Source organism: Mastacembelus armatus, chromosome 12 (assembly GCF_900324485.2).
Source record: "Mastacembelus armatus chromosome 12, fMasArm1.2, whole genome shotgun sequence".
Classification (NCBI taxonomy): domain Eukaryota; kingdom Metazoa; phylum Chordata; class Actinopteri; order Synbranchiformes; family Mastacembelidae; genus Mastacembelus; species Mastacembelus armatus.
In genome coordinates, this window is record NC_046644.1 from 6,465,011 (window position 1) to 6,477,241 (window position 12,231).

Here is a 12,231-nt window from a genome sequence, read left to right on the forward strand (position 1 = left end):
CCCCATAAAATCCTGCAGACATATCAAGTCAGCTGTAAATTACAAAGAACACTTAGTGAAAACATAAGCTCACAGAAACCTGCTTTCAACAAGGCAGTCTGTTCTCAAAATGAGTCTGAACTTTTGGATTGGGCTGCAGTTTCTCTGCACCAGTGAGGTAGTTTCTTATGGTTTGGAGCAGTAAGTTGTTTCTGAATGATGGAGGTTATTGTAAAATAAATTAATTTCTTTCTTCTATTCAGACCCAGCCCAGGCTCTTCAAATGCCCTCAGAAATGTACCTTCCCACAGGGATGGACGGTGTGGTGACCTGCCCGGCGGCAGCACAGCCTCCCTTGCTCCGTGTGGATTGGACAAAGGATGGAGAACCACTTGACCTGTCCTCGGTAATAAAGAGAACTAGCAGCTGAATCTATAGATTCTTCTTTAGCAGGGACATGTCAGACACTGCTGCTGACTACAGGCATCTATGAGGCAACAGCTCGTCACATAAAAGCTTTTCCAACAGTCAGCCCACTCAACTCACCTATGGAACAGCAGACAAACTTTTTTTTTTTGCTGCTACAGTGTGAACACTGAGGTACACATTATAATATCCATATTTTAGAGCATTTCAGCTGTGCATCTTTTTTGTCCCCACTGATTGAAGAAAGTTTAATCAAATGTCTTAATGGACAGTGATGATGTGTTCAATCTTAAAAGCATTTGAAGCAATCCCCAGGGGACGACTTACTGCCCCTCGGTCTTTTGATTTCTCTTTTTTTCCACTTTCACTTCAGTCTGCTGTTCATCTCATTTGAAGAATGAATGTAAGATCCATTATGGATGCAGGGCAGGGATTGGGAAGTTATGGCATTTTTAAACATTTGTTCCTTTTTATTTTTAATTTGTTCCTTTTTTATTTTTTGCTGGCAGCTTTTAAAATGATTAAATTTTTTGAGTGGAACAGATCCACCCCGTTCCTCCACTTCCCTTCATCACATATTGAGTTGACCTCCTCCTCAACACTTTGGTCTGAGCGACTGTCATGCTGGCAGATGAGATGCACCACAGGAAAAGTGATAGATTCCTGTAGTGTGGCACACAGGCGTTGGAGTCAGGCTGTTATTCTGCCAATTATTCCAATTTTACCCTGGATGTCACAAGATTTCATGCCCACAGTAATACTTTCTCACAGCCTCATTCTGGTGAGGATAATAGCAGTTTTGACTTCATTAAAATGAGTGGGTAACCTTTGGTGAAGTCAAAGCACAACAACTGCTGTGGTTTAATGGGGGGAAGGGACTCAAAAATGGAGCTAGCTTTAATTGAAATGCCTCAGAAAGTGAACATTTGTGACACCTGCTTTTGGATTCAATTCAGAAATGATCAGAAGGACACTCAGAAAAGGCTTTTCTATTCAAAGGAATAAAACATCACTTTTTTTTTTTTTTTTTACATAAATTTCAGATAATCATCTTACCATCGCTGTGGCAACATGAATAAATAATATGCATTTTTAAAGAAGTTGGACTCAAGTACTTAGCCACTGCTGGACTGTTGCAGACATATACGAAAACATTATATCTGTAACTCCTAACACAGCCGAGGAGCCTACACAGATCTTTGGGGTGGTTACAGATTTCCTGCTTTGTTGCTCTCTGTTTGCTTCCAACTTACTTTTTTGCCATTAATGCTACGTGCTATTCAAAACTGCATGAACTGCTTCCTTCCATTTCCTACCTGTCAGATTGGTGTGAGCGTTTTCTTTTCTTCCAGTATCCGGGATGGACCTTGACACCAGAGGGTTCTTTGTTCATGGCCACAGTTAATGACGATGCAGCAGGTGTGTACACATGTACCCCCTACAACAGCTATGGCAGCATGGGTTCATCTGGGCCAACCAGTGTAATTCTACAGGTTAGTCAGCATCTGGTTCACCCACTTTAAACATACTACACATTACATGATTTTCCTGAACTATACACACCAAATTGTTGGCTGGTCATAACATGGTAACTCTGAAACTACCACAAAATCTGTATTAGTTGTGCTCCGTCTACACCGCTGTGTTTGTATTTTAATCAGGCACAACTGCATCTGCCACAGTGAATTAAAAAATTATCAGAAGCGACATTCTTTGACCTTTTCACTCCGACATGCGAGCCCTCTGGCATTAATAGAAGTCAACTCTCACTCACTACAATGGTGACACTACTGGGGAGTTAATTGTGCAGCTAATCCTTTTGTTATTAAGATAATCTTGTCCAAAGCAGAAGTAATCCAGTCTTAAAATCCATTGTTGACATTGCTGCAATCTCCTTGATTCAGCTATATTGCTTTGGCAATTCACAGGATCCCCCAGCATTCAGCATCACTCCGGAGAAGCAGTACAGACAGGAGGCTGGTAGAACCCTGCTCATCCCCTGTCAAGGAAATAAAGACCCAACAATTAAAGTGACCTGGCGCAAGGTAAATACCCCAGGACAGCTGCAAGAATACTTAGTTTTTAATTTAGTGTAATTAGACATTGGCTATTGATAACAGGATGTTTTGTCTCTGTTTTATCATTGTCCTAAGCTATTCAAAACCTAGGGAGAAATTGAAGACTTGGGGTAACCTGTGACTATTATAGGCTATAATTTCTACTGCAGCTGTTCACTATGTGCCAAGTAAAATAAAAAAAAATCCAGTTTTCAACTTTCCAAGCCCAATATATGGCAAAAAATTAAGATTTGAGTATCCAATTAAATGTGATTTGGGCCGACAAGAAAACTCAAACATGTAAAACTCCAACTTGACCATTAGGCAATGGACTAGTAACTAGCAGAGCAATAATATGTAAGAGATGTCAGCTGGCAAAAAAAAAAAAAAAATCCAGAAGAGCAAAGTTGAGGTGTAATTTATTCATTTATTCATCACACTGTATTTGCGAAAACCACGTTGGAGCTCTCCAATCAAATCTGAAGAATTTGGTGAAATCCCCTTTGTAATTATAGCCCTCCTGTGAGTTCTGTTTCACTCAGCATTACATTATACTGCAGCAGAAACTAATGTTTTACTGTTACTTCAGAGAGAAACTTAACCACACAAGAAGACTTAGTTTTGGCCACTGCAGTGTAGACGTCTCTGAATATATGGCAACATCACTGTTGGATATGGTGAAAGTACAACTGAGCACACTTGACTCCTTTAAACCACAATGATCAGTGATGCTGGGTATGTTCTGAGGTACAAAAGACTTAGCCAGACAGTTATAATACACCAAGTATATTCAATTGATTAATTATTTTTTAAAATTCTTTAATTTCAAATCCAATCAACTGGAGAATACTCACTGTTTTGGACTGCGGTGTTGTTATGCATATTAAAGCTGGAGGATATAACATAACATCTCTGTCATGTTAAATTTCCAGCAGATAACACAACAATACATTTTTAACATATGAATGAATTTGTTTTTCTTGTGTTGGCTGATGTCTAATTTTCTTCAGTTTGCTGGACCTATACTCAGTCGTAAATTTATACCCTGCCTGTTCATACAGTGGGTTTTGACAGATGTGGTGAGTTTTCTTCCATATTTTGATGCCCTTGTTTTTTTTGGTAGGTTGACCTGGCTCGTCAGATTTCTTACTCCGTAGAAACCAACGGTTCTCTACTGCTGCAGCCTCTCACTAAGGACCACCAGGGGGAGTGGGAGTGCAGTGTTGCTAACCGTGTAGCATCTGTCCAGGCCAGGACACAAGTGTTTGTCCTGGGTCAGTGCAAACTTATCTGAGAATATCAGGACAGAAGTCAGTTTTGCTATTACATGAGCTATTTCCAATGTTTACTATATATATATATATATATATATATATATATTGCTATAATATCCAGATGCCTGTGCCTCCACTCCACCACCAATGGAAAAATGTGGTACATTTAGAGATGGTAAAGATGGCCTCTAAACTTTACAGTATCAGGAAGTTGAAATGCTTGCCTATTTCCTTCAATCCCATGTGTTCCTCCCATTATAGGAACCAGTCCCCATGCAGCTACCTCTCTGTCCATCTCTCCAGGGCTGAGGCAGGCCAACATATCCTGGGAGGCAGGCTTTGATGGAGGATCAGCACAGACATTTTCAGTTTGGTGGGTGTAAAGCCTCCTACTTTCTTCTTGGGGCTGTAACCATGGCAGCCATCGACAGCGCTGCTATTACTCTTATTGATCTCTAGGATGAGGAATTCATTCATCTGTTATCACTTCTTGGCAGCTACAATAAAATACGCTGCCGCAGAGCATAGCTTTATAATGCAGCAGCCATGCTAGCTACAGTAGGAAGTTACAAAGAGTAATAGACAATACACAGATGCATTTCTTGTGTTGGATTGAAGTTTAACTTGTTAAATGAATTATTGACAGAAGAGATAGAAGCAATTTAAAGTGCAGTTAACTGGATGAAAAATAAACCTGAACAATATTCCTATTCAAGTATAGACCTACTTACTGTAATTCATGAGGGTACTGAAAAGGTCCTTGTATGCAGTTACAATGCATGGGCATACTGTTTTAAAAATGAATGTTAAAAAACATGATTTACTAATTAAATAGAATATTCTATTGAAATCAGCATTTTTAATGTCAGAGAATGCAGCTCATAATACACAGAAAAGTTGTCCTGATGTTTATCCTAATCTCATTGTAACCTGGGAGTGCTACATCAGACGAAGATGAGATGAGCTGTCTTAATCTCTGAGAGGGAACTGGGTCATCACTGCAGCAAAGAGCAGCATAGAAATAAATATAAATTACATCACAATTATAAAAATAGATCATTCAATCAGTAAAAACAACCTCCTAAAGTCTCAGCTACTCCTTGCTCTGACAGCCAGACATGCTCTGGCCAAAGGTTATGAAGTGAACACACTGTCTGTTATGAGAAAACCTGTAACATGAGAAAATAACTAAATATAAAGTGAATATTTAAATTGCAGTGTTAATTTGTTCCTCATAAAGACTGACAGGTCTTGTTAGTATATTGTGACTCCCAGTAAATACAATGTTGACATTTCTGCTTATTTGCCATTTGTAAATGTGCTCTGATGGCACATTTTCACACTGTACTGCATACTTGTCAAATCATTTGCTGCAGAATAAGATAACACCCACAGATTTAGTTTTGCTCTTAGGTGTTTTAGAAATGTGACCTGCTTTATTCACAACCATTACAGGATCTATGCTAAATTTAAATTACACAGGAGTGTCTAACAAAGGACTTCACAATTAACTGCACTGTGGTTGTATGATTGATTTCCTACCCTTTACCTGTTAGTCCTATTTTAACATATGTGAACTAACACCATCATCTTCAAACACTAAAATGGTTTATTGTCTTACTGATATAACCAATTGTGAAAAGTTCCTTTAGTTTTGAATAGGTGAATAGGATTTTATTTATTTATTTATTTATTTATTTATTTATTTAGACTTAAGGTCAAGTAATTTGCTCTGTGTAAAATTGTGTAGAAGTTTTGGCTCTGGTAGGAACATGAAAATCACCATAATTGGAGTTGCAAGCTCTCTGTGCAATAGCTGGGAATCATCAGTGCTGTCTCTGCCGCAAAATGTGGAACTGATGATGAGTATGAATGATTAATGAAACCTACTTTTCTGTCATGTTTCATAAAACCAGGATCCCAGAATTCCCCGCCGCTCTTTTGTTCTCAGCTCTCTTCTTTCTGTCTCTCTCTCTCTCTCTCTCTGCAGGGTGAAGAAGATTTCAGCGAGTGATAATGATGGAAAGAGAGACTGGTTCTCTGTGCCTGTGCCCTCCTCCTCTGGCACAGAGCTGCAGGTGACAGGCCTGTCTCCTGCCACCGACTACCAGTTCAGCATCCTGTCTCACAATAAAATGGGCACAGGACCCTTCAGCGAGATAGTCACCACACGGACTTTGGGTCAGTACAGTTGCCCCTGTTTCCTCTTAAGTCCTTTTGATTCGAGCAGCCTGTTCCATTTTGTAGTTGAAGCTTTTAGAAAAGTACTCTGTCACTGTGATCTGAATCTCACAAATACCTTGTGAAATGTTATATTTCTCCTCATAGTGTTTTTATTAATATTTAACAAAGCACAGAACCTTCACTTAGCAGGATTTTTTCATTTTTAGCCCTTGATGACCGTCACCAGTTGAAATGACAGACGGCGCCAGGAGCAGATTATATTAACTGTATCTAATTAAAGTTGGTTCTGTCAGTATCTTGCCCACAGGCCAAAAATAAAATGTGCCTGTTTTGTGTTTGATGTGCTAGGTACAATATAAAGATTGTTTGTGTGAGAAGAAAACACCACTCTTTTTTATCATATCATCATAAAGAAACTTTTTTGCAATTCAGTGAGCCTCATCCGTGACTGACATCAGCCCATCATTTGGTCACACTCCCAGTATAAAGTTAAACAGAATTTTGAGGCATACTAGCATCATGGCTGCAGGGATAGTATTGTCGGTCCATTAGTTTTTTAGTCTGATTGTTTGCAGCACTTTGGTCAAGCCTGAAATATCTCAACCTGAAAGGATTGCCGTTAGGTTTTGTACAGATGACCATGGTGCTTGGAGAATAAATCCTAGTGCTGCCACCAGGCATTGTCCTGTAAAATGTCTTTTTTTTTCTTCTCTTTTTTATAAACTTGATAGACATTCATGGTGGACAGCCAATGTTTTCTAATTATTTTGGTGATCATGTGATTCATCTAGCTCCATCTCACTGTCAATGACTGGATGGACTGCTGTTAAATTTGCTTAAAAAAATTTGCATAATAAGCATAAATCTGTGAAAACTAAAGATGTTCCCATGCTTCGGCTATCCTCTCGTCTGCTAATTAGCAAATGCTAGCTCTCGACAGTCTTCTGAAATTTTTACCCAGTGCGGCCGCTGCTGTTCCCTTCTACTTAGCTGAGTGTGCAGCCCATTGAGGAATGCTTTTCCGTTCCCGCATGTGCAGGCCAGGCCAGTGGATTACTCATTGCAATGCCGATTCTGTGCCCGGAAGCATCTTATTGTTCTGTACAATCGTAAACATTCATGAGAAAACACAAAAATACATTTGAATTTATAACATGTATATTGGGTGCTAATGGGGTGATGGGGTTTTTTATGCACTCATTAGTAAATGAAGTCTATATTCCAATTTTGACTTTATTCAGTAAATCATCAATATTTCAGCTTATCAACTTAATGTTCTCAAAAGTAGTTAATGAATGTAAAAGCGTGCTGACGTTACTTTGCTGTGGCAGTAAGGATGTACTAGAAGTTTTCATCTTAAGATTATTGTGGCTAAGAAATATTGTGGTAAGTTGTACAGCAATTACAGCCTGAACCTTTCTGAAATGTTACTGTTTGAGTTCAAACAGTATAAAAAGACCTGGCACCATGTTATCACCAACCCCAGCGCTTTGCCCTCAAACTCTGAAGGTTGAACTTTCTTATGCCCTCTGCTTCAGATCCTCCACCGAGAAGTAAACTAAAGCCCCCTGCGTCGCTGTCAGCCAATCAGGGCTCAGCAGGTGTTGTTCTGCAATGGTCCCTTCCTGAGGCTCAGCACCCTCCCATCACAAGCTTTGTGCTCCAGTCCCGCACCGAGCAAGGGGAGTGGTTTAATTTGGACGATGGCATCAGTGCCAACGCTAGTGAGATAGTCGTTCCGGGTCTGCACAAGGTAACAAGCCAGCCGCACTGCTCCCTCTGAGACTAATCAGTTCTCACTGCATGTTGAATGCTTTGGAGATTTTTATCTAGGCTATACTGTCGTGTTTTTACTTTTTTAGTCTCATTTTTGCACACTGCATGGTAGCCATCACTGTTCTGTCATCTTTCAATCTATGAACGTTTCCCTTTCTCCTCTCTGCTACTTTCATCCCCCTTTTTCTCCTCCTATACAGGCCTACACAAATTCAGATGAACTTCATTAGCATTGCAGGCACAGTCCTGTGTTGACAAAGTGTGGTTTCATCCTGTGTCGTCCCCCACTCTGTGTGTCTGTGTGTGTGTGTGTGTCTGTGTGTGTGCGTGTGTGTGTGTGTGGATGCTGGTTTCAGGACTGTGTGTACGAGCTGCGGCTACTATCTCGTCGCGGGGAGTTGCTGAGCGAGCCCAGTCCATCAGTCAATGTCTCCACCATGGGTAGGTGTATGGAAGCTACCTTGCCCCTTCTCTCTGTTTCCAACTCACCCTTCTCTCAGTATTTTATTCTGGCAAAAATCTAACTCTTCTGTCTCCTTCTTTATTCCTTCCCCCATCCCTCTGTTCCCAGCGTTAGACCAAAATTAGAGCAGGGCCCCAGGGAACGTTATCCATTAAAAGCCTGAATGATAGAAATAGCTCCACTAATAATTTCTCAAAAGAGTTAGCAATAGAATTTATCCTGGTCTTTTCTGATTCTTCTGTGAATGTGACATGAATGTTTCATTGGCTACGGTAAATCAAACCAAAGCCCATCTACAATTCCTATTGGTGTCACATAAGGCCTGTCACAGCGGTTGAGGCCTAGATTTTGTGTGTATTGTTTAGTGTACCTCTGCTGATAAACTTAGGGTGACATCTGACAGATTAAGTAATGATGTTTCTGATTTGATAATGGTCATCATGTAGCAGTGATGTGAAGTATGGATCTGATCAATTAAAATAAGTTGCATTTAGTATAGAGTAAAAATGTGAATGTATTGATGGTCGGCCATTATGATCAAATGATTGTAGCTTAATGAAATTTTTTTTTTCCAAACCGCAAAAAGAGAAAAATGTAAATTTTTAAGATTTGTAAATAATAGTACAGTGAAGAGTGCAATTACAAAAATATAAATGTATAAGATGTATACTTTTATTTTGGTAACATTTATTTTACGTAATGGTCTCTTATATTTTTTTATATATATATATATATATATATATATATATATATATATATATATCATGGATGAAATGATGTCACAGGGATGGAGATGTACCCTGCTACATCCCGACTCCTAGAGTTCGTCCCGGAGCCATTACTGACCGGTGTGCTGGGCGGTGTTGGCTTCATGTGCTTGGCACTGGTCTTGCTGCTGGGGTCCGCCTGTGTCATCAGCCACAAGAGGGACAAGCGTCGCAGAAAGAAGGATGGTAAAACACCCCTAACTCCAGAGACTCAGCGGACACTCACTTTGATGAACTGCATCATGAATATCATCATTTATTCAATAAAATATTGAAGGCACTTTCAATCCATTATATAAATCATACTCCACTGCATGGATTTGGCGGTCTTTTTGTCCCCTGTTCATCCATTCAGTTGTAAAAGTTATTGATGTCATTTACATTACTTGCTAATTAGGGTAATTTCTCATTAGTGGCTGATAAATGTAAGTGTAATTAACTTTTTGGACAAGCCTGGGTGCCTTGGGCCCTTTAATAGGCTCTTATTAGGGTTGATTATGTTTTTACATCTTGGTCATTGTGGTTGTATCCTAATGAGTCAGATATCATCTTGCCCCTTTCCCTCCCTTTCAGAGCCCCCTCCTGCCATCTATAAATGCTCCTCATCAATGTAAGTACCCCTTTATCATTTCATTATAATTCCTCCAATTGACCTTTTCCCTCTGTTTTCTTTACAAGCTACAATCAGTCAAAAAGGCCAGTGCCTCTATTATTTCCTATTTCATATCATGTTTTCCTTCTTCATCTTCAACTATTGGTGCTGCTGCTGTTTTGGTCTCTCTTTGTCTACATCTCTCCCGCCTCCTCTTTCACTCTCTTATTTTCCCGGTCTGTATTTCTCTTCTTCTTACACCTCCAGTGTTTTTTACAATTTTCTTCTTTCCCCCCTCTGCCTCCCTCTTTTCCTCTCTCTGTCTCCCACAGAAAGACATCAGGCACCAGCACTCCAGACAGTATGTTGAAGAAAAGCCTGCTTCCAGTCAGCACCCTCTATCCCACCACTTCCTCTACCACCACCACCTCCTCCTCGCAGACAGACTGTTCCTCCTTTAGCACTGAGAATCGTCATTGGCAGAAGAATCTCCTGTCTAACTACAGCAGAAGCCACCTTACTAGGACAGCATCTTCTCCGATTTCTCCCCCAATTGAGTTGATCTCTAGAGGTCCAGATGGGCGCTTTGTACACCTGGCATCTGATAATGACACACTCAGTGTTCACAGCAAGAAAAGCATAAGAGACGACCAACCTGCTAGAGTCCGAAGGTCTGTGTCTCTGCACTCTGAGAGAGAAGACAGGAAAGAGCCACCATTTGTGCTCTCCGTCGAGCTTCCGCCTTGCCAACCAGCACAGCCTGTTTCCACGAACCAGGTCTGTGGTGTGGTCCAGCACCTGTCCCATCATGGCTCCTATATGTTGAATGAGAAAGCAAGCTGCGATGGCTTTCCTGAGCTCAACAGCTTAAACAGCAGTTTTACCACCATTCCTCATCAAGAGCGAGTACTCACTCCAACATTTCCAGTGCTCCCACATATCCGATCTGGTCTAGGTCAGCGGTCTACTACTGCCAGCACCCTGGTGCTCCAGATGGAGCACGAGCGGGAGAGGGGGAACCTGAATCACTGCCTAAAACTGGCTCAGGAGAGGGAGGAACTAGAGAGGGAGCTCCGAAGATACACTCTGGAAAGAGATTCTATAAGGAACATGAAGAATCAGCAGCTGTATAAAGAGATAAGCGAGGATGGTGATCATAAGTTTGTCTGGGAATATAAGAGCAGTACCTTGCCGCACAGATACCCCCAGGGCAGAAAGGACAGCTTTGGTCTGTTCCCAAATCGTTACTCTTCATCCTCTGCCCACTGGGAACCTCATCCTCCATTCTCTCAACCCGCCCATTGCGGTTCATCATCACCTGCAAGTCCTTTTTTTAAATCCAGCAACCATCATCCTGCTTTATCCTTCACCAAACAGGCCCCTGTTCAATCTGAGGAGGTAGACAAAGAAGGATTAACTCTCCCACATCTCTCCTCACTGCAGCCGAGAAATGAAAGGGTAGAGGCAGCACCACAGGGCTATGATCATTTACCACAATCCATAGTTTTAGAAATGCAAACAAATGATTTATGCTCTGAGGCACAGAGACCGAACAATCTTAGTCATGGCAGCATTTCAATGTTGTCTTTCCATAGCAATAAATATACTGAAAGATCTGATTCATCTGTCAATGCAGTCCCAGGCTCTTCAAAAGCAGAGGTAGTTGGTGGTGGGCCCACTGATAAAGATATGTCTGTTGAAATGAGTGTGGATGAGCCAGACTTGGACGTATGTGTAATGCAGTCTACAAGGCCAATGCTACACCACAGAATTGCCTCTCATGTGCAACAAGGGAGCTCAGTGAGCCACAGAGGCCAGTATGAAGACATCAGGAGGAGCACAAGCTTTAACTACCATAGTCCTGCTTCTGATGATGATATTATAAGGAACAAAGCTTCTCCACAACCTCCAGAACCAAAATTCTTGAGAAATGTGACCCAAGACTCTAAAATCTGGGAATCTAAGCAGCGAAGTCAGAGCCTAGACTTGAGAAGACAGAAAAAGAGCAATTTCCTCACCCCTGAGGCGTGGATAAACTCACTCAGCGAGGGCACCTGCTCTGTCGCATCTTCCTCTCGTCCCGACAGACTGTTCAGGGAACCTCAAAGGTCTCCTCCTAAGATTTCCAAATCTCCTGCAAATTCTCCTTCTGCTAACCAAGCTGCCTTTCATTCATCTCCCACTGTGGACCCTTTATTTCCAAGATGCAATCAAGACAGACCCATAACAAATGCTGATGTGCCTCACCACTCTGAGTTAAGGAGAGAGACATCCATCTTTCCAAATGCTGCAAAATGGCCAATTGCCTACCACCAGAAGGCCATGAAAGAGGCAGAAGGTTACTTGGAGACAATGAAAGAAATGTCGAGATGCTTACAAACTGCCGACAACGATCATGAGGCACTGGAACTGGAGGCGGAAAGCTATGATGGAGTGCCAGAGTCTGGGAGCAGCTACAGCAGTTATGCCAGCAGCGGTCGAGGGAGCATGGAGCCCGCTAACAGGCGCCTGTCCTTGTGCCCCCTTTCACCAACCCTCACCAGCTCACCTGAGACTGTAGAAGCGAGCCAGGGGAGCAGAGAGGACAAGCACAGAGACCAGATGGATTCAGTTCAAGGGTAATAAAGACACAACAAATGCAGGAAAATGTTTTGTAGAAGAAAATGTGGGAACTTGCATTTATAGTGAACGAGGACCCTGTGTGGTTGATATG

The 12,231-nt window shown here is 41.4% G+C and overlaps 1 protein-coding gene across 1 annotated transcript in view; it reads left to right on the forward strand.

Annotated features, from left to right (window-relative positions):
* Window positions 1-9,995, forward strand: part of LOC113124610 (protein turtle homolog A-like) — a 39,505-nt gene extending 29,510 nt beyond the window's left edge. Inside the window, exons 9-18 of the mRNA XM_026297630.1 lie at window positions 243-385; window positions 1,758-1,898; window positions 2,334-2,450; window positions 3,586-3,736; window positions 3,998-4,109; window positions 5,727-5,917; window positions 7,459-7,673; window positions 8,053-8,137; window positions 8,945-9,112; window positions 9,851-9,995. Coding sequence (XP_026153415.1) covers window positions 243-385; window positions 1,758-1,898; window positions 2,334-2,450; window positions 3,586-3,736; window positions 3,998-4,109; window positions 5,727-5,917; window positions 7,459-7,673; window positions 8,053-8,137; window positions 8,945-9,112; window positions 9,851-9,888 — 1,361 coding nt within the window. The 3' untranslated portion in view covers window positions 9,889-9,995. The remainder of the gene's footprint in view (window positions 1-242; window positions 386-1,757; window positions 1,899-2,333; window positions 2,451-3,585; window positions 3,737-3,997; window positions 4,110-5,726; window positions 5,918-7,458; window positions 7,674-8,052; window positions 8,138-8,944; window positions 9,113-9,850) is intronic.
* The last annotated feature ends 2,236 nt before the right edge of the window (window positions 9,996-12,231 follow it).